General features: G+C 43.5%; 1 protein-coding gene across 3 annotated transcripts in view; it reads left to right on the top strand.

Moving 5' to 3' along the window:
- Nucleotides 1-23149, top strand: part of LOC112218214 (calcium-dependent secretion activator 2-like) — a 166210-nt gene that overhangs the window by 135969 nt on the left and 7092 nt on the right. For 2 of the 3 annotated variants that reach the window (XM_042301225.1, XM_024378837.2), the window contains 4 exons: nt 10380-10454; nt 10863-10946; nt 11056-11088; nt 17469-17576. In XM_042301225.1, the coding sequence (XP_042157159.1) occupies nt 10380-10454; nt 10863-10946; nt 11056-11088; nt 17469-17576 (300 nt within the window). Of the gene's footprint in view, nt 1-10379; nt 10455-10798; nt 10947-11055; nt 11089-17468; nt 17577-23149 lie in introns of those variants that run through there. The other variant, XR_006079328.1, reaches the window with a different exon arrangement.

Here is a 23149-nt window from a genome sequence, read left to right as displayed (position 1 = left end):
ATATTACTTTAGTGCTTTGATGCATGTTTGTGTATATGTGTATTCTGTACAGGCTTCCTTCTTTTCACGATGTCAATTAGGTTAGTATTGTGGAGTAACTGCAAGGCTACCTAGTAGCCTAGTGGTTAGAGCATTGGACTAGTAACCGGAAGGTTGCAAGATCAAATCCCCGAGCTGATAAGGTTCAAATCTGTCGTTCTGCCCCCGAACAGGCAGTTAACACACTGTTCCTAGGCCATCATTTAAAATAAGAATTTGTTCTTAACTGACTTGCCTAGTTCAATAAAGGTAAAAAATAAAATTTTAAAAATGTTGTTCATCCATCCTCTATTTTATCCGTTTTCTCCTATGACAGCCGTTCAACTTGAATGCAGGGATCGCAATATAGTGGCTAAAGCCAAAGTTCCAAAAGCTGGGCCTAAAGTACTGCGTAAGATTTTGTTGTGACTCTTATGTGGATGATTTTAAAAATATTTGTTATTAATATTTGTGAGCATTCAGACTATGCACTTGATGAATCTATGAAATTGCTTCTTCCAATTATTGATAAACATGCACCTGACTGGCTGACTTACTGCAAATTGAGAAATGATGTGACTAAACTCAACAAAAAGAAGAAAACTGTATTATGAAGCCAAGATCAATAATTTAAGGAATGAAGGGAAAACCAGCAAACCTGGTTTAAAAAAGACAGAGATCAAGCAACACTCCTCACTGCACAATGCCTCTCTCTTAATCAACCTAAATTTGTTGTGTGTATTAATATGTAGGCTATCTGTGCAATTTCTAAATGTACAGTACCAGTACAGTCAAAAGTTTGGACACACCTACTCATTCAAGGTTTTTTCTTTATTTTTACCATTTTCTACAAAACTATGAAATAACACATGGAATCATGTAGTATCCAAAACTATGAAATAACACATGGAATCATGTAGTATCCAAAACTATGAAATAACACATGGAATCATGTAGTATCCAAAACTATGAAATAACACATGGAATCATGTAGTAACCAAAACTAGGAAATAACACATGGAATCATGTAGTATCCAAAACTATGAAATAACACATGGAATCATGTAGTATCCAAAACAATGAAATAACACATGGAATCATGTAGTATCCAAAAAAAGTGTTAAACAAATCAAAATATATTTTATATGACAGGTTTGCATACTCTTGGTATTCTCTCAACCGGCTTTGTGAGGAATATCTTTCCAACAGTCTTGAAGGAGTTCCCACATATGCTGAGCACTTGTTGATTGCTTTTCCTTCACTCTGCGGTCCAACTCATCCCAAACCATCTCAATTGGGTTGAAGTCGGGGGATTGTGGAAGCCAGGTCATCTGACGCACCACTCCAGCCCTTACATACCCTGGAGGTGTGTTGGGTCATTATCCTGTTGAAAAACAAATGACAGTCCCACTAAGCGCAAACCAGATGGGATGTTGTATCGCTGCAGAATGCTGTGAAAATAAAATATTTTGATTTGTTTAAAACTTTTTTGGGACACTACATGATTCCATGTGTTATTTCATAGTTCTGATCCTTTCTAGGGAGTTTTTCCTAGCCACCGTGCTTCTACACCTGCATTGCTTGCTGTTTGGGGTTTTAGGCTGGGTTTCTGTACAGCACTTTGAGATATCAGCTGATGTACGAAGGGCTATATAAATACATTTGATTTGATTTGATTTGGTAGCCATGCTGGTTAAGTGTGCCTTGAATTCTAAATAAATCTCTGACAGAGTCACCAGCAAAGCACCCCCACACCATCACACCTACTCCTCCATGCTTCACTGTGGGAACCACACATGTGGAGATCATCCATTCACCTACTGTGCATCTCACAAAGACACAGTGGTTGGAACCAAAACTAAAACAAATTGGACTCATCAGACCAAAGGACAGATTTACACCAGGCTCATGTCCATTACTCGTGTTTCTTGGCCCAAGCAAATCTCTTCTACTTATTGGTGTCCTTTAGTCGTGTTTTTTTGCTGCAATTGGACCATGAAGGCCTGATTCACGCAGTCTCCTCTGAACAGTTGATGTTGAGATGTGTCTGTTACTTGTGAGGCATGTATTTGGGCTGAAATTTCTGAGGCTGCTAACTCTAATGAACTTATCCTCTGCAGCAGAGGGAACTCTGGGTCCTCATGAGAGCCAATGTCATCATAGCTTGATGGTTTTTACAACTGCAGTACAAGAAACGTTCAAAGTTCTTGACATATTCCGAATTGACTGACCTTCATTTCTTAAAGTAATAATGGACGGTCGTTTCTCTTTGCATAATTAGCTGTTCTTGCCATAATATGGACTTGGTCTTTTACCAAATAGGGCTATCTTGGCTCAACCGCCATAATAAGAAAAGAAAGTACACAAATTAACTTTTAAGATGGCACATCTGTTAATGGTTGAGAATGCCAAGAGTGTACAAAGCTGTCATCAAGGAAAAGGGTGGCTACTTTGAAGAATCTCAAATATATGTGTTTAACACTTTTTTGGTTACTACATGATTCCATATGTGTTATTTCATAGTTTTGATGTCTTCACTATTATTCTACAATGTAGAAAATAGTTTTAAATAAAAAAATATAAAAAACCTGGAATAAGTAGGTGTGTCCAAACTTTTGACTGGTACTGTATGTAGTTCTGTCCTTGAACTGTTCTTGTCTATTAATGTTCTGTATTATGTCTTGTTTCATGTTTGGTGTGGACTCGAGGAAGAGTAGCTGCTGCTTTCGTAACAGCTAATGGGGTTCCTAATAAACTTCCAGATACCAAACTCAGTATCTGTTGGCCTCATGGTGAAATCCCTTGCGGTTTCCTTCCTCTCCAGTAACTGAGTTTGGAAGGATGCCTGTATCTTTGTAGTGACTGGGTATATTAATACACCATCCAAAGTGTAATTAAATACTTCACCTTGATGAGAGAGAGAGATTTAGAGTTAGATAAACTTCGATTTTTCGGCAGGGACATATGCAGGATGCTACCCTCCACAGCATAGCCTTCACTCCAGATCAAAACTCCAAACTTAATTTTGGCCAAAATTACCTGGAGGGATTACTGCTACCAAGGATTCCTTTTTCCAATATATACGGAGGGTGCTCTAGCAAACAAACAGCAGAGACCTGAGGACACCATCCAACCTGGAACTGAGTGAGTAGTGTTTGGTCTGATGCTATTTTGAAATCCAATAATAAAAATAAAGTACATTACAATGTAATATGTTCCTTTATGGGGACTACATGCTGAGTTAAGGCTGCCAGGCTTGCTAGAACAGACCAGATACAACTTCAATTAACACTGAGGTGTGAAGTGAGAGGTGGCGAGGCCTTTGGGCCCAACAAGTGGCAGGGGTCTATGGGCCCAACAAGTGGCAGGGGTCTATGGGCCCAACAAGTGGCAGGGGTCTATGGGCCCAACAAGTGGCAGGGGTCTTTGAAGCCCCCTTTGAAGCCCTGTTCAAAGACCATCCAGAGGCATTTTCTATAAGAAATCTGCCTTCAGAAATCAAAGCTTCTCCCGAGTGGGTGTGACACCTACTCCCGTTGCCTGCTGCACAGGCTTCTTGGATTCCACTTGGCGATCTGTTCACCATCTGCCCTGGCCCGTCTCCCTCTGTCTGGTACAGGTTCCCTCACCACACTCCCTCTCTCTCCCGAGCTTTCACTTGCCTCCAGCACACACGGACTGTTGGGGCGAGTGACTCTGAACTTACAATAGCTAGCCCCAAGTCGTTACACACACGGACTGTTGGGGCGAGTGACTCTGAACTTACAATAGCTAGCCCCAAGTCGTTACACACACGGACTGTTGGGGCGAGTGACTCTGAACTTAGAATAGCTAGCCCCAAGTCGTTACACACACGGACTGTTGGGGCGAGTGACTCTGAACTTACAATAGCTAGCCCCAAGTCGTTACACACACGGACTGTTGGGGCGAGTGACTCTGAACTTACAATAGCTAGCCCCAAGTCGTACACACACGGACTGTTGGGGCGAGTGACTCTGAACTTACAATAGCTAGCCCCAAGTCGTTACACACACGGACTGTTGGGGCGAGTGACTCTGAACTTACAATAGCTAGCCCCAAGTCGTTACACACACGGACTGTTGGGGCGAGTGACTCTGAACTTACAATAGCTAGCCCCAAGTCGTTACACACACGGACTGTTGGGGCGAGTGACTCTGAACTTACAATAGCTAGCCCCAAGTCGTTACACACACGGACTGTTGGGGCGAGTGACTTTGAACTTACAGCTAGCCCCAAGTCGTTACACACACGGACTGTTGGGGCGAGTGATTCTGAACTTACAATAGCCCCAAGTCGTTACACACACGGACTGTTGGGGCGAGTGACTCTGAACAAGCCCCAAGTCGTTACACACACGGACTGTTGGGGCGAGTGACTCTGAACTTACAGCCCCAAGTCGTTACACACACGGACTGTTGGGGCGAGTGACTCTGAACTTACAGCCCCAAGTCGTTATATACAGTTGAAGTCGGAAGTTTACATACACTTAGATTGGAGTCATTAAAACTCATTTTTCAACCACTCCTCAAATTTCTTGTTAACAAACTATAGTTTTGGCAAGTCGGTTAGGACATCTACATTGTGCATGACACAAGTAATTTTTCCAACAATTGTTTACAGACAGATTATTTCACTTATAATTCACTGTATCACAATTCCAGTGAGACAGTAGTTTACATACTCTAAGTTGACTGTGCCTTTAAACAGCTTGGAAAATTCCAGAAAATGATGTCATGCTTTAGAAGCTTCTGATAGGCTAATTGACATCATTTGAGTCAATTGGAGGTGTACCTGTGGATGTATTTCAAGGCCTACCTTCAAACTCAGTGCCTCTTTGCTTGACATCATGGGAAAAATCTAAAGAAATCAGCCAAGACCTCAGAAAAAGTCTGGTGCATCCTTGGGAGCAATTTCCAAATGCCTGAAGGTAGCACGCTCATCTGTACAAACAATAGTACGCAAGTATAAACACCATGGGACCACGCAGCCATCATACCGCTCAGGAAGAAGATGTGTTTGGTCTCCTAGAGATGAACGCACTTTCGTGAAAAAATTGCAAATCAATCCCAGAACCAAATCAAATCAAATCAAATCAAATTTTATTTGTCACATACACATGGTTAGCAGATGTTAATGCGAGTGTAGCGAAATGCTTGTGCTTCTAGTTCCGACAATGCAGTAATAACGAACAAGTAATCTAACTAACAATTCCCAAAAAACTACTGTCTTATACACAGTGTAAGGGGATAAAGAATATGTACATAAGGATATATGAATGAGTGATGGTACAGAGCAGCATAGGCAAGATACAGTAGATGATATCGAGTACAGTATATACATATAAGATGAGTATGTAAACCAAGTGGCGTAGTTAAAGTGGCTAGTGATACATGTATTACATAAGGATGCAGTCGATGATATAGAGTACAGTATCTACGTATGCATATGAGATGAATAATGTAGGGTAAGTAACATTATATAAGGTAGCATTGTTTAAAGTGGCTAGTGATATATTTACATCATTTCCCATCAATTCCCATGATTAAAGTGGCTGGAGTAGAGTCAGTGTCATTGACAGTGTGTTGGCAGTAGCCACTCAATGTTAGGGGTGGCTGTTTAACAGTCTGATGGCCTTGAGATAGAAGCTGTTTTTCAGTCTCTCGGTCCCAGCTTTGATGCACCTGTACTGACCTCGCCTTCTGGATGACAGCGGGGTGAACAGGCAGTGGCTCGGGTGGTTGATGTCCTTGATGATCTTTATGGCCTTCCTGTAGCATCGGGTGGTGTAGGTGTCCTGGAGGGCAGGTAGTTTGCCCCCGGTGATGCGTTGTGCAGACCTCACTACCCTCTGGAGAGCCTTACGGTTGAGGGCGGTGCAGTTGCCATACCAGGCGGTGATACAGCCCGCCAGGATGCTCTCGATTGTGCATCTGTAGAAGTTTGTGAGTGCTTTTGGTGACAAGCCGAATTTCTTCAGCCTCCTGAGGTTGAAGAGGCGCTGCTGCGCCTTCCTCACGATGCTGTCTGTGTGAGTGGACCAATTCAGTTTGTCTGTGATGTGTATGCCGAGGAACTTAAAACTTGCTACCCTCTCCACTACTGTTCCATCGATGTGGATGGGGGGTGTTCCCTCTGCTGTTTCCTGAAGTCCACAATCATCTCCTTAGTTTTGTTGACGTTGAGTGTGAGGTTATTTTCCTGACACCACACTCCGAGGGCCCTCACCTCCTCCATGTAGGCCGTCTCGTCGTTGTTGGTAATCAAGCCTACCACTGTTGTGTCGTCTGCAAACTTGATGATTGAGTTGGAGGCGTGCATGGCCACGCAGTCGTGGGTGAACAGGGAGTACAGGAGAGGGCTCAGAACGCACCCTTGTGGGGCCCCAGTGTTGAGGATCAGCGGGGAGGAGATGTTGTTGCCTACCCTCACCACCTGGGGGCGGCCTGTCAGGAAGTCCAGTACCCAGTTGCACAGGGCGGGGTCGAGACCCAGGGTCTCGAGCTTGATGACGAGCTTGGAGGGTACTATGGTGTTGAATGCCGAGCTGTAGTCGATGAACAGCATTCTCACATAGGTATTCCTCTTGTCCAGATGGGTTAGGGCAGTGTGCAGTGTGGTTGAGATTGCATCGTCTGTGGACCTATTTGGGCGGTAAGCAAATTGGAGTGGGTCTAGGGTGTCAGGTAGGGTGGAGGTGATATGGTCCTTGACTAGTCTCTCAAAGCACTTCATGATGACGGATGTGAGTGCTACGGGGCGGTAGTCGTTTAGCTCAGTTACCTTAGCTTTCTTGGGAACAGGAACAATGGTGGCCCTCTTGAAGCATGTGGGAACAGCAGACTGGTATAGGGATTGATTGAATATGTCCGTAAACACACCGGCCAGCTGGTCTGCGCATGCTCTGAGGGCGCGGCTGGGGATGCCGTCTGGGCCTGCAGCCTTGCGAGGGTTAACACGTCTAAATGTCTTACTCACTTCGGCTGCAGTGAAGGAGAGACCGCATGTTTTCGTTGCAGGCCGTGTCAGTGGCACTGTATTGTCCTCAAAGCGGGCAAAAAAGTTATTTAGTCTGCCTGGGAGCAAGACATCCTGGTCCGTGACTGGGCTGGGTTTCTTCCTGTAGTCCATGATTGACCACAGGACCTTGTGAAGATGCTGGGGGACACAGGTACAAAAGTATCTATATCCACTGTAAAACAAGTCCTATATCAACATAACCTGAAGGGCCGCTCAGCAAGGAAGAAGCCACTGCTCCAAAACCGCCATTAAAAAGCCAGACTGCAGTTTGCAACTGCACATGGGGACAAAGATCGTACTTTTTGTCCTCTGGTCTGATGAAACAAGATTAGAACTGTTTGGCAATAATGAACACCATTATGTTTGGAGGAAAAAAGGGAAGCTTGCAAGCTGAAGAACACCATCCAAATTGTGAAGCACGGGGGTGGCAGTATTATGTTGTTGGGCTGCTTTGCTGCAGGAGGGACTGGTGCACTTCACAAAATAGATGGCATCATGAGGAAGGAAAATTATGTGGATATATCGAAGCTAAATCTCAAGACATCAGTCAGGAAGTTAAGGCTTGGTTGCAAATGGGTCTTCCAAATGGACAATGACCCCGAGCATACTTCCAAAGTTGTGGCAAAATAGCTTCAGGACAACAAAGTCAAGGTATTGAAGTGGCCATCACAAAGACCTGACCTCGATCCGATAGAAAATTTGTGGGCAGAACTGAAAAAGCGTGTGCGAGCAAGGAGGCCTACAAACCTGACTCAGTTACACCAGCTCTGTCAGGAGGAATGGGCCAAAATTCACCCAACTTATTGTGGGAAGCTTGTGGAAGGCTACCTGAAACATTTGACCCAAGTTAAACAATTTACAGGCAATGCTACCAAATACTAATTGAGTGTATGTAAACTTCTGACCCACTGGGAATGTGATGTAAGAAATAAAAGCTGAAATAAATCATTTTCTCTACTATTATTCTGACATTTCACATTCTTAAAATAAAGTGGTGATCCTAACTGACCTAAGACTGGGAATTTTTACTAGGATTAAATGTCAGGGATTGTGAAAAACTGAGTTTTAATGTATTTTGCTAAGGTGTATGTAAACTTCCGACTTGAACTGTATTTATTCATGAAAGTTACTCTAGAGTCAATGTTTTCATAAACAACAACAACAAAAATCTGCGAAAACTAGATGCTTTAGGCTTAGTGAATGGAAATGAATGGAAATCTAATTAGCATAATAAAAAAATCCCACGCTATCCCAAGGCAGGCTATAGCAATGTTTATCAGACCATGAGACGTCCCAAAAATCATTCTTCTTACAAAAACATCTAGCATCCGAACAGTTTGGGCTACACACTAATATGACCCTCTATGGAAAGGTGAGACACTCAAGAACATGTACATGTCAGACTTGTCTGAAGACCAGGACCCGGGACCAGTTTTAATAAATTATGGAAGTACAGTATATATAGTAGTTTCGTGCAAAGAAAGGGGTTAAATATGGGTAAAGAATCAATTAATTAAAATTCCTGAAAAAAATCTCATAAAATCTTACATCTCTCAGATTTAGGACAAACACTTTAAAACAAACTTCCTTTTGATTTATTTTTGACTCTCTGTTTTCCCATGTATAAATCGGTTAATCAATCTGTTTCTATGGGCTAAAAGCAGTAAGGCCAAATTCAATGTTTCATCAAATAATATTTGTATATGTTTTTTGATATGTTTATATGTTTTTAGAACTAAAGCGATCCTAAAATCCATAATCAAATAGCTAAATTATGTAGCTTTGTAGAACCCCCCCCTCCCCCACACACACACACACACACACACACACATTTAAGTTCCCTCTGATCCTTGTAAATGCATTAAGCAATTTGTCTAACTTCTGACTTGTCTCAAAGGGACCTCGATGTGAACTACATCCTAACATTCACCAGAGAATGTCTTTGGGTATAGCGGTCTGTGCCAGAGTGCTCGCTTTCCATCGACACAAAAGAGATCCTGGCATTTCAGATGCTTGTGCATTGAATGGTGTCTGCCATTGCCTGCTTCATCATACTTCCTATTCAAACCACTGAATGGAGGAGTCGTCATAAACTTTTACGAGACCAAAAATGTCCTCCTTTGTGATTTTCCACTTAATCATTCCCCAGCGTATGATCGAATATCTTCATCAAAAGCATCTCTGCGAATTAGGACTGTGTTGCTGTATACCAATTTATCCTCAGGATTGTTATGTCTAAGGAATGATCAGTTGCTGACTATGTTGTTGTTGCTGTTGTTATTGTCATTGGAATGAGGCACTTGCATTTTGAAAATGTCAGTCGGGCCTTGGAAGAAAAAGAGCTGGCGGAAGTGACTCTTAGTGGTTTGCTACCAGTTAAATGTTTTTAAAATAAATTATTGTTCTTTTGGGTGTGATGCACACATGACAAAAACCTCACAATTTAATATTCTCTAATGTGAAGAAGGACCTCACAATTAGGCCCCCTCTGTAAAACAGAAAGAAAACACGGCAATGTTAATTGAGGTAAAAAAGTCCTTAAGATTCGCTTGAAATTCAGTTTATGAAAGAAGCTGCCATTTCGTGGGATGGGGAAAAAGGTGAAAAGAAAATTAGGGCTGCCGATAGTGACCTCCATGCACCCTCAATTTGTCACTGATCTGCGGGCTTTGTTGATTGAAATTTTTAATTTGGGTGTTCTTTAGACGCACCGTGAAAGGGCATTGTCGCTAAGAGATGAACTCTCTGGCTGCTGTGCGAACGTCGAAGGCAGCCAGCCATTCAATGCTGCAAATGGAGGTTCTCCCTCCCTCTTCTCTCCACCGTCTCCCTCCATCTCTCTCTTTCTTACTCTTTTCTATCAATACCTCTTTCTGGCTGCGCCATTGGTTTTTTTGGGGAGGGGAAAAAAGCCATGAATATGGGGGTTATGAGACATGAAATGGCGGATTAATTGAATCTAGTGAGAGTCTTTGGTCCCCGCAGCTGGACCGGTGCTTTAGAGAAACACAAGGCTGCTCTAATTGTGGGGAAGCACAAAAAGTATCCTTCGAATTCCTTTGCCTTCCAACGAGAGCGGGAATGCCATTCAGCCACATAATGGCCCTATTAGCTGCTTAACTCAGCGGCACTACATGGGAAGATTTTCTCTGCTGAATGTTTGGGGTGGGGAGGTGGGGTAGAGAGAAGGGGAAAGAGTGTGGTCGTCCATGCGTGCCTTGTGTGTTTGTGCGTGCGTGACAGGATGAAGGAATCATTTTCACCTTATCTCCCTCATAGATTTTTAAAATGCTTGTTTGTTTGTTTACTTACCATCTTCTCAGCAACAGTACCATTCGAAAATCGACGACCTGATCGATGACACGTTTAAAGACATGATTTTCTCCCTGGTCTCAAAGGTACAGTATGTTACTGCACATCCTCCACAGGCTCAATGACAACATCCTCCCTATAGATGCAGTATATGTCAGCCCACCTCAAATCAAATGTCCATTTTGCTAAGAATCACATTATCATTCCTTCTCCGTTCTACAGCAACTTGATCCTAACCTTACCCAGTTTTATTACACCTGCTTTTTATTTTCATATTCTATGCAAAATATGATAGAATATGTTCTAATTAAACAATGACAGGAACACATAGATCATTTGAACAGGAGAAAGTCATTCAGGCTGTGCACTCATACCCCATATTCCTTTACAAATGGCAAACTAACATGTCTGATTGTCTTCTCCCCTGGAGTTTGCTGGACCTCTAGACGCCGTTCTCTCCAAACTAACATGTCTGATTGTCTTCTCCCCTGGAGTTTGCTGGACCTCTAGACGCCGTTCTCTCCAAGCTCTCCAGATATGACGAAGGGACGTTATTTTCTTCGATCTTCTCTTTCACGGTAAGTAGCAGCGCTTTCAGTGCATTCGGCGCTAACAAAAGCAACGCTTTATTTGTTGCAACCAAATCTGCTCAGTTGAACATTTTTGTGTCTTTCCTTTGCCTCGAAGGTGAAAGCGGCTGCCAAGTATGTGGATGTGCCAGTGAGTATTATTTATCCTTCATTTCTAAAGATGTCTTACTTTCTCATATGAACATGTTTGCACAATTTATTTCTGTCTAAAAGAAACATCGCTCGGAAACGAAAGCTGACATTGAGGGGGATCATATTGTTCAAGATTTGTCATCATTTTTAACGTTTCACCTCGTACCACCGTTGTGTGTCAGAGCGTTCAAGGTTGAGGCGGCGTGCGGGGCTAATTATTGCCACAGTTGTCTAATGAAAACTTTTTGGAGCGATTCGCCAAGGTGTCGGTCATGGGCGGTCACTACTCGCCACAGCAACACTAATGAGTGACAGCGCCATGGCAGGGAGCAGGAGCTCTATATCAGCAGACAGAAAAATGACAAACAGCGATGAGGAAGGCCTCCAATTACCAAAAGAGAGACGCAACAACACATACTGAAGGACATGCACATTACGCCTACTCTCCAGTGGTCAGGGATTGTAAAGCTAAAGTAGAATGTTGAGGTAGGTTGTTCAAATTTGGGCCAGGGTGTCATTACTTGGTCAGTTTAGACACGTAGCCCTTTCCTGCAGTCAAATGACCTAGTGGCCTCATGGGTGGAATGCAGGGGAGGCTGGTGGGAGGAGCTATAGGAGGACAGGCTCATTGTAATGGATGGAATGGAATAAATGGAACAGAGTCAAACATGTAGTTTCCATATGTTTGCTGTGTTTGATACCGTTGCATTAATTCCATTCCAGCCATTACAATGAGCCCGTCCTGCTATGGCTTTTAAAAAAAAGATAACAGAAGACTGAAATATAACAAAATCGTTTGACATAGAAACACCGGATTTCCGTCAGAGTTTATAAATAATGTTTATTAATTACAAAATTATGAAAAATATGAATAACATTCCATGTGTGTGAGGTGTATACTTTTGTTAAAGTAGATTTATTTAAGACTACCAAGAAAAACACTCTGTGTGACCCTGATTTAGCCTGCTGCAGTAGAAGGTTAATTGTGACATACTCTTGTTCTTAAGCTATCAAAAGCTTTGCCCTGTTCAAGATTCCGTCCATTCACCATCGTGGGCTGGGTTTAGTTCTGTTTCGGTCCACAAATCTTACTCTTAACCCAAAGCAAGAGGTGGTTTCACTCTATGATAACCAAGCACACTCTTTTCAGAATCCATGAGTAGCCTGTAAACGTTTGATAAAGACAGCCAAGCCAGAGCCTCGCAAAGGCCTTTTGCCAAACCTTTGTGTGGTTCTCTTCAGTCCTCCCCCTCCCGCCTGTCCTTGACTCAGCAAATCCCACGTGTCCTATTGGCACTTTTTCCCAGAGCTCTGAGCCTGTCAAATCTCCTCTCCTCCTCCTCCCTTCACCTGAAATTAGAATGTGACCTCCACCTTGTGCTTTTGTGTGGAGGGAACCGAAAGCTGCTTACGCCCCTGGTTACAGGTGGGCTAAAGAGAAGAGGAGGGTTGTGTCGCTGGGGCCTTTAGCAGGAAACTCTTTTCGGTCCCTCCCTTCCTTTTTTTGTGAAGACTGCTGTTCAAGGGCCCCGTGTTGGCAGTGCACCCTACTGGTTCACGCACACGCTCGCGTGCACACACACACACACCCAACTGCACCTGGGGGAAACCGATCCAGGGTAGGAAACCGAACTGGCAGTGTATAATTAACAGCAACACATTTTTGTCCCCTCTCTCTCTCTTTTGTCTCCACAGCTCCCAGCGTTTATCCCCATCAGGTTAACCGGGCTGCCTCACCCTAACTGTACACCTCTCATTCAGCCACCACTTGGCCTGGCTCCACATTTCCTCTCCTCCTTCACCCTCTTCTGCACTCCCACACCCTCTATCTATCTCCACCACACACACTTTTCTCTTAATCCTTCCCTTTGACATGATTCCATTTCACACTGGATTGTTGATGGTCTGGAACAGCGTGTGTGTGTGTATGTGTGTATGTGTGTGTGTGTGTGTGTGTGTGTGTGTGTGTGTGTGTGTGTGTGTGTGTGTGTGTGTGTGTGTGTGTGTGTGTGTGTGTGTGTGTGTGTGTGTGTGTGTGTGTGTGTGTGTGTGTTGTGCCTACAAGTCAAGTACAGAACTAAAGTTTGTTCTTTGAAAGAGGGCAGAGCTTGACAGAGGGCGACCGGTTTGTATTTTGTGCGAGGCCCCAATCTGGACTGTAGCAGTGTTGGAACCTGGCCTCTGTCTGTATCTCTACCATGCTTCCCTGTCACACTGCTTTGTCACCTTGTCACAGAGGGAGAGAAGGAGAGAGTTACTAAAAGAGATGGAAAGGGGGATAGAAAGAGAGGAATAGAGAGGTCCCTGCCTTGGGGGTGTGAGGTGGGGCAGTGGGGGGACAGTGATACTCCCAATAATCCTGATACACACACACACACACACACAGCCCCACACCTGTCCAATTCATACTGTCACTCACTGCAGCGCAGGAAGTGGCGGATTTAACATCTCCACCCACTGGATTACAGTTTTTTGACAGCCCTGTCAATCATCATCATGCCCAACCCCCCCTTGCCCTCGCATCTCACCCTCCTCACCCTTATTGTACTTTAACCCCTGTGACACTGAAGTACAGCTCATCAAAGGTCCATATGAATTACTGTGAACTGAATGTAACCTTTGATTAAATACAGTCACTTTGTGTTACATCATTTTTACAGTATGAAATACATTTCTTTGTGAGAAACATATTTCTACACTGTATTGGATGCCCTATTAATGTAGGAACAGCATGGATCACAAAGGAAAATGTGATCTATGAAGAAGCTCTACTCATTGTCTCATTGTTTTATTTGAGGGAAATGTGTTTTATAGAGGAAATGTAGGGATATGTTGAGGGGAATATGAGTTTATGGATTTGAGAGTCAATCAGTATTTATTTTTAACACATTTTAGGATGGCTGTTTTGCTGCTAGGCAACTGAAAATACGCCATTCAGTCAAGCAACAAATATCTATTTGGATGCATGAGCAGAGGTGAGTCCTCAGCACCATCTACTATTGTGTGCTTCAGGTTTTCCCCTCCAGCGTCTTCTTTATCCAACTAAGCGGCAAAATCACATAAATGATGGTAGCTGCAAACACATTTGTGGTCGGTTCAATCCTTTTTAAGGGAGCATTTATTTTTCAGGAAATAAAAACTATTTAAACCAAAAACAATGGACCACAGTTATGTGACAATGAATGAACAACCTCTTTCTTTGAAATATACAGGATAGTATGATGCTTTGCTGGGTTGAATGTAGTTGTATTTGTACAGGGTTTGATTGAAGTTTTTATCGATGTTGGGTCACATACATCGTGTGGCCCAGTCGCTAGAGCATGGCGCTTGCAACGCCAGAGTTGTGTGTTCTATACCCACTGGGGACCAATTGGAAAAAGTATGGAAACTGTATGTACTCACTACTGTAAGTCACTCTGGATAAGAGCGTCTGCTAAAATTTTAAATAATATGTGATTATTTTACTCTACTTATCATTTATCAGTGTAGGGTCATGAATTGAATTACAATTACATCTTACAAAGTTCTAACAAATCCTGTCTGTGACCTAGACAGTGGGTGACTACGCCAAGTGTGAAAGCTGTTATTTTTAGAGTAATCACATGACAGTGAGTCAGGGTCATCCCTGTCACATCAGAATCACCTCTGTCACTGGAAAGCTGAATGGGTACAGTTGGCCCCTGTTGACTTGCTCCCAGCTCTAATAACTACCTCAACCGAAGGTAATGCCACACACACAGAGGCTAGTTACCCCACTGGGTCAGTTACCCACCTTCCGCTTCGGTTGCCACAATTACAGTTGGTAATCAAAGTCTTCTCTTCCATCTCCGTGGAAGAACATCAGTCAAAGGGGTTTTCTATGCTCAGGTTTTTTTATTTATTTATTTATTTATTTATTTTTTGCACATACAGAAGCTCCTTTTCCACAGGGGAGTTGGCGTGTCGTGTTCAGCACTGTAGTAGGACAGCAGGCCCCGGGGGGCTATCTAAGGCCCTGAGAAGCGGGTGTGAAAGATGTCAAAGCAATTACAATAGCATTACAGTGTAAATCTCCAACTGACATAGAGAGTGTGAATGGAAGAGGGTTAACCCTTTTTTCTGCCTCTGGCCTCTCTCCTCTGGCGCCACGATTGCTTTGACATTCACTAAATTTTTAGTTGGTAACAGCTCCACCGCTTGTTATTCTGACAGCAAGTGTGCAGAGTCATACCTCTTACACATCTCTTGAAGAGAAGGGGATTTGTTAGAATGCGGCAGTTGGAAAACATGGACACTGAGTTTCAACGGAAATATGACTTTTTAAAGGGATAATCTACCATAGCTACATCAATTTTTGACCTTACTAATGATATGTACCCATTGATTCTTGAAGAGTATAACGTATAAATGCATCATGAGCTTTATCATGAGCTTTATTCAAAATATAAGTTTTATAGTTTTATTGTTTATTGTTTTATATTGTTTTACTCCAATGTTTGTAAACAAAGTAAATGTCAACAAACACAGTACAGTCGTGGCCAAAAGTTTTGAGAATGACACAAATATTCATTTCCACAAAGTTCGCTGCTTCAGTGCCTTTAGGTATTTTTGTCAGATGTTACGATGGAATACTGAAGTATAATTACAAGCATTTCATAAGTGTCAAAGGCTTTTATTGACAATTACATGAATGCAAAGAGTCAATATTTGCAGTGTTGAGCCTTCTTTTTCAAGACCTCTGCAATCCGTCCTGGCATTCTGTCAATTAACTTCTGGGCATCCCATTCTTGCATAATCAATGCTTGGAGTTTGTCAGAATTTGTGTGTTTTTGTTTGTCCACCCGCCTCTTTAGGATTGACCACAGGTTCTCAATGGGATTAAGGTCTGCGGAATTTCCTGGCCATGGACCCAAAATATCGATGTTTTGTTCCCAGAGCCACTTAGTTATCACTTTTGCCTTATGGCAAGGTGCTCCATTATGCTGGAAAAGGCAATGTTCGTCACCAAACTGTTCCTGGATGGTTGGGAGAAGTTGCTTTTGGAGGTTGTGTTGGTACCATTCTTTATTCATGGCTGTGTTCTTAGGCAAAATTGTGAGTGAGCCCACTCCCTTGGCTGAGAAGCAACCCCACAAATGAATGGTCTCAGGATTATTTACTGTTGGCATGACACAGGACTTGATGGTAGCGCTCACCTTGTCTTCTCTGCACAAGCTTTTTTTCTGGAAACCCCAAACAATCGGAAAGGGGATTCATCAGAGAAAATGACTTTACCCCCAGTCCTCAGCAGTCCAATCCCTGTACCTTTTGCAGAATATCAGTCTGTCCCTAATGTTTTTCCTGGAGAGAAGTGGCTCCTTTGCTGCCCTTCTTGACACCAGGCCATCCTCCAAAAGTCTTTGCCTCACTGTGCGTGCAGATGCACTCACACTCGCCATTCCTGAGCAAGCTCTGTACTGGTGGGGCCCTGATCCCACAGCTGAATCAACTTTAGGAGACGGTCCTGGCGCTTGCTGGACTTTCTTGGGCGCCCTGAAGCCTTCTTCACAACAATTGAACCGCTCTCCTTGAAGTTCCTGATGATCTGTTAAATGGTTGATTTAGGTGTAATCTTACTGGCAGCAATATCCTTGTCTGTGAAGCCCTTTTTGTGCAAAGCAATGATGACTGCATGTGTTTCCTTGCAGGTAACCATGTTTGACAGAGGAAGAACAATGATTCCAAGCACCACCCTCCTTTTGAAGCTTCCAGTCTGTTATTCGAACTCAATCAGCATGACAGAGTGATCTCCAGCCTTGTCCTCGTCAACACCCACACCTGTGTTAATGAGAGAATCACTGACATGCTGTCAGCTGGTCCTTTTGTGGCAGGGCTGAAATGCAGTGGAAATGTTTTTGGGGGATTCAGTTCATTTGCATGGCAAAGAGGGACTTTGCAATTCATCTGATCACTCTTCATAACATTCTGGAGTATATGCAAATTGCCATCATACAAACTAAGGCAGCAGACTTTGTGAAAATTAATATTTGTGTCATTTTCAAAACTTTTGGCCATGACTGTATAGCCTCAAAACATGGTTAAAACTATCATTTTGATATCATGGATGGTTAGCCCTTTCATCATAATTTGAGAATGGTTACATTTTTCGGGCCCTTTAGCTTTTTAGCGAAACAGGTGGGGGGAGTTTGCTTTGTTATTGTTTCCACTGCTGACGTCCACTTTAAGGCAATGAATATGGCCATTCTCTGTTTAGGTGTTAAAGTCCGAACACACCAGTTTACAAATAGTGTCTTTCCTATTACACTCCCCATGTTTAACCCTATCTATCGCCGCCTTGTGTTTTTTTTTTCATCTCTCCTCCTCTTCTTCTCCCTGTCTCCTCTCTCTATCTGCTCTCAGAAGCCAGGGATGGACCTGGCTGATACCTACATAACGTTTGTGCGGCAGAACCAGGACATCCTGCGAGACCGCGTCAACGAGGAGATGTACATCGAGAAGCTGTTTGACGTAAGTGTGTTGACCGTGACGTGCACCTTGTAGACGGGTTGGATGGCAACGTCACGAAAATTATGCGCAAGCATCGATGGGGCTGGAAGCCGTGCTTTGTTATGATTGTGAACGGTCAGAGAGCTAGCAACAATCACAAGAAGCTGCCATGTGGGGAATCGTAGGTGGCTCGTTTCAGCTAGTTTTATCTTCTTCTTAATGCCATGTCTTGTTTTGAGGTGTTTTGAGTAATTTCATGTCAATGCTAATATGGCTAAACATTCGCTAGCTATCTAAGCAACAATTGTAACAATGTATTTGAGTGAGGAAAAGTGCTCATTGTGCAAATGTATTTATGTTTTCAATAAACATTTGGAGATTAAATATAGTTTACATGTTGTCAACAACCTAATCCAATACCTAAACAACCTTTTGCTAAACAACAAACATATTTATATTATTGTAGACATAGCAAGGAGTATGGCTATTGTTAAGTCTGTATTGCCTCATAAACTCAGCAAACAAAGAAAAGTCCTCTCCCTGTCAACTGCGTTTATTTTCAGCAAACTTAACATGTGTAAATATTTGTATGAACATAACAAGATTCAACAACTGAGACATAAACTGAACAAATTCCACAGACGTGACTAACAGAAATGGAATAATGTGTCCCTGAACAAAGGGGGGGTCAAAATCAAATGTAACAGTCAGTATCTGGTGTGGCCACCAGCTGCATTAAGTACTGCAGTGCATCTCCTCCTCATGGACTGCACCAGATTTGCCAGTTCTTGCCGTAAGATGTTACCCCACTCTTCAACCAAGCCACCTGCAAGTTCCCGGGCATTTCTGGGGGGGAATGGCCCTAGCCCTCACCCTCCGATCCAACAGGTGCTAGACGTGCTCAATGTGATTGAGATCCGGGCTCTTCGCTGGCCATGGCAGAACACTGACAATCCTGTCTTGCAGGAAATCACTCACAGAACGAGCAGTATGGCTGGTGGCATTGTCATGCTGGAGGGTCATGTCAGGATGAGCCTGCAGGAAAGGTACCACATGAGGGAGGAGGATGTCTTCCCTATAACGCACAGCGTTGAGATTGCCTGCAATGACAACAAGCTCAGTCGCATGATGCTGTGGCACACCGCCCCAGACCATGACGGACCCTCCATCTCCAAATCAATCCCGCTCCAGAGTACAGGCCTTGGTGAATCGCTCATTCCTTCGACGATAAACGCGAATCCGACCATCACCCCTGGTGAGACAAAACCACGCCTCGTCAGTGAAGAGCACTTTTTGCCAGTCCAGGCTGTTCCAGCGACGGTGGGTTTGTGCCCATAGGCAACGTTGTTGCCGGTGATGTCTGCTGAGGACCTGCCTTACAACAGGCCTACATGCCCTCAGTCCAGCCTCTCTCAGCCTATTGTGGACAGACTGAGCACTGACGGAGGGATTGTGCGTTCCTGGTGTAATTCGGGCAGTTGTTGTTGCCACCCTGTACCTGTCCAGTAAGTGTGATGTTTGGATGTACCGATCCTGTGCCGGTGTTGTTACACGAGGTCTGCCACTGCGAGGACGATCAGCTGTCCGTCCTGTCTCCCTGTAGTGCTGTCTTAGGCGTCTCACAGTACGGACATGGCAATTTATTGCCCTGGCCACATCTGCAGTCGTCATGCCTCCTTGCAGCATGCCTAAGGCACTTTCACGCAGATGAGCAGGGACCCTGGGCATCTTTCTTATGGTGTTTTTCAGAGTCAGTAGAAAGGCCTTTTTAGTGTCCTAGGTTTTCATATCTGTGACCTTAATAGCCTACCGTCTGTAAGCTGTTAATGTCTTAACGACCGTTCCACAGGTGCATGTTCATTAATTGTTTATGGTTCATTGAACAAGCATGGGAAACAGTGTTTAAACCCTTTACAATGAAGATCTGTGAAGTTTTGGGATTTTTAGGAATTATCTTTGAAAGACAGAGTCCTGAAAAAGGGACGTTTCTTTTTTTGCTGAGTTTACAATGGTATTGAAACCTGGAAGGGACACAATGTTATGCTATACACACGCCTTGCTTTTTAGCATTTAATGTTTTTACCTGTACTTTTTGAAGTCAATAGTACAAACAACAGACAGACAACTTCACAACTCCACCTGACAATTAAAATAACACATATTTAAACTTTATTTAACTAGGCAAGTCAGTTAAGAACTAATTCTTATTTACAATGACAGCCTACCGGCGAACAGGGGGTTAACTGCCTTGTTCAGGAGTAGAACGACAGATTTTTACCTTGTCAGCTCGGGGATTCGATCCAGCACCCTTTTGGTTACTGAACCAACACTAACCACTAGGCTACCTGCCGCCCCTGTTTGTGTGTATATGTTTTTACTTTTTTTAGGCGTTTTCGTCATACTAAGAACAAAGAATGAGTGAGTAACTATCATTTTTACAACGCTATGTTAAAATAGTTAAATTAATTTTGTTAAACACAATAGAAATTGAAACCAGTGGACAATATATCTGCTGTATTGTGATGCCAGTACAGTATACGTAGGTGTTGAATGAAAAACAGCATGAAAAGGAGACACATTTCTCCCACTTTATTTATCCTATTCTGAGGTGAATTGTTGTCAGGTGTGTGTGGGATTCCATCCAACCTTAAATGTGCAGTAGTGGACACACAAACACACTCCCTCCCTCTCACTAAGACACACACATGCACAAAATCAAACTATCTTTCCTTTTCACTCATAGATACAGTGACACACACTCTCCATCTCACCAGCTGCTATTTCTGTCCCACTGTTTCCCTTTCCTTGCACTCCTATTCCTCTCATGTTATACACACTTCCCCCACCTTTCTCTCTCTTCTTCAGCTCTCTGTCTTCCCCTTTCCTGACCAGTGCTTCCCCTCTACTTTATATCTCCCTCTCTCAACCATTTTATTTTCACTTAGACCTCCTAAACCCCCCTCTTTTCTTTTCACAAACTCCCCCCTCTTCTCTGGACGCCTCTTAACCTGTATGCACCTCCCTTCCCATTTCTCCCTCACACATTTGCCCTCCTTTTTCCTCTCCCTATCTCATTTGCACCCTCTTATTGTTGTGGGGAGGCCGCATGATGTGATGAGTGCAAGAGGACTCTTGTTTCACAGTGAGAGTACCCCATTGTGACTACTTCCAGGGCCCAAGCTAACCCCCCCCCCCCAGGGTTTTTGTTGACCTGTCTACCATTGAAATATGCTGAGAGGTACCCTGTGTGTGGCCCCCTTACTTCCTCTATATATCCTGCGGTTGCAGTGTGTCACAGAGTACCTTCAGTGTTCAGCACATAAGATGAAATGCATACACATAACGGTACATACACAATTACACACATCTAAGGCACACATACGTACACATACGTACCTATCTGACAATGCATGCAACAACAACAACAAACAAAACGATTCATCCATCCGACACGCAAACACAGCCCTCCTCATTGCTACCCTCTAAGATTGGGTTTGTAAACTTGACGTGGAAACTGAGATTGGAGTAAAGCAGTGTTCATTTGGGGCTGGGGAGATGGGGAGGGGGTTGGATGGGAGACGGAGGAGGCAGGCACAGCTCTAATGGACCCCACACACCCACAGTCATGCACTAGGAGGAGAGACAACGTCAGGGTCTAACCATGTCACCACACACACGCTCACCGCCTGTGGTTGTGTGTGCTGGGAAATGTGATGATCTCTCCATAGATGTGTTAATGTGCACACATCTGTCTGTTTATGTGTGGGGGTAATTGCATTGCATGAGTATAGCTCTTGCTGCTTTTGGGTGCCATCAGCTTGTAATGGTCAGCTGTTTCTAAGTGTGTTTGCATGTGTGTGTATGGTTTACTTGTGTATTTGTGTTTGCATGCATGCATATAGAGTCGGAGCCATAATTATTGACGCCCTTGATAAAGATGAGCAAAAAAGACTATCAAATAAATGCATATACCGCCCTATGGGACTCTCGGTCATGGCCGGTTGTGACACAGCCTGGGATCGAACCCCAAGCTGTAGTCACGCTGCAACACTGTGATGCAGTGCCTTAGACCGCAGAAACCCTATTTTCAATACCTCATCTTGTGAGTATAACAGCACTGAGCCTTTTTTACATAACGCACTGAGCCTTTTTTACATAACGCACTGAGCCTTTTTTACATAACGCACTGAGCCTTTTTTACATAACGGCACTGAGCCTTTTTTACATAACGCACTGAGCCTTTTTTACATAACGCACTGAGCCTTTTTTACATAACAGCATTGAGCCTTTTTTACATAACGGCACTGAGCCTTTTTTACATAACGCACTGAGCCTTTTTTACATAACGCACTGAGCCTTTTTTACAATAGTTGTGGTTTGGCATTGAAATAAGGATGCTTAAGTAGAAAAGAACCTCATACCTACTGTAAAATATGGTGGTGGATCTTTGCTGTTGTGGGGTTATTTTGCTTCCACTGGTCCTGAGGCCCTTGTTAAGGTCAACGGCATCATGAACTTTACCCAGTACCAAGACATGTAAGCCAAAACCTGTTTACCTGGTTACCTCTGCCAGGAGGCTGAAACGTGGCCACAAGACAATACTGGCAAGACAATAACCCCAAGCACGCACATCAAAATCCACAAAGAAACGGTTAATTGGCCACAAAATATGTTTTTGCAATGCCATCTCAGTCTCCGGACTTGACCCCCATTAAAAACCTGTGGTTTGAATTGAAGGGGGCAGTTCATAAATGCAGATGAAGGATATCAAGGATCTGGAAAGATTCTGTATGGAGGAATAATTTAAGATCCCTCCCAATGCGTTCTCCCATCTCATAAAACATTTGAGGAAAAAGCTTAGTATTGTTACCCTCCCAAGGTGAGGTATTGCAAGGTATTTGAAACATGGTTGCCAATCATTTTGACCACAATCTTTTTAGTATTTGTATTATTTATTTTATAGAATCTTTTTTTCCCTCATCTTTATCAAGAGTGTCAATAAATTGGGACCTGACTGTATGTGTTTCTACACATGAGGAGCAGCCAAGATAGTGTCTAGCTTCCTTTGTTGATGACGAGGGTAATGCATGCCCTTGTGGGCGACCAGTCCTTCTTCTCGTCCTCCATATTAGGGGACAAATCTCCCAGATTAATCTGATAAAGCCTTCTGACAGGGGCCACACAAACTAGCCCTCCCCTCCAGCCAGCCCCCAGGTGTGGCCCTGCTCTCTTCACTCTGCCCTTAACCACGTCAACCGAGGGACACTTAAGTGTGTCATTAACATCTCGCCGTCAGAAACACCACAAAGACACACTCAGCTACCAAACTACATAAATAATGTTCCAGGAGAACTAATGACAACAAACGACCTGCCGTTCACTCGTCTAGTTAACGCTCTCTTGTTCCCTCCATCTGTTTTCCCCCTCTTCCACTAATCGGCTCAATTAAAGTGCATCTCCATTTTCAATTTCACGCTCGCTCCATTGAGTGCCAGGGGGCGGCTAGCCTGTTACCGAGTAGGCTGGCTCTCGTTGTAGGAATTCATGTTTTTATTGGCTGTTGTGGAGCCAACGATACTCAAAGTGAAATGAGA

Source organism: Oncorhynchus tshawytscha, linkage group LG19, assembly GCF_018296145.1.
Source record: "Oncorhynchus tshawytscha isolate Ot180627B linkage group LG19, Otsh_v2.0, whole genome shotgun sequence".
Lineage (NCBI taxonomy): Eukaryota > Metazoa > Chordata > Actinopteri > Salmoniformes > Salmonidae > Oncorhynchus > Oncorhynchus tshawytscha.
This window is presented reverse-complemented; position numbering and strand designations above follow the sequence as displayed.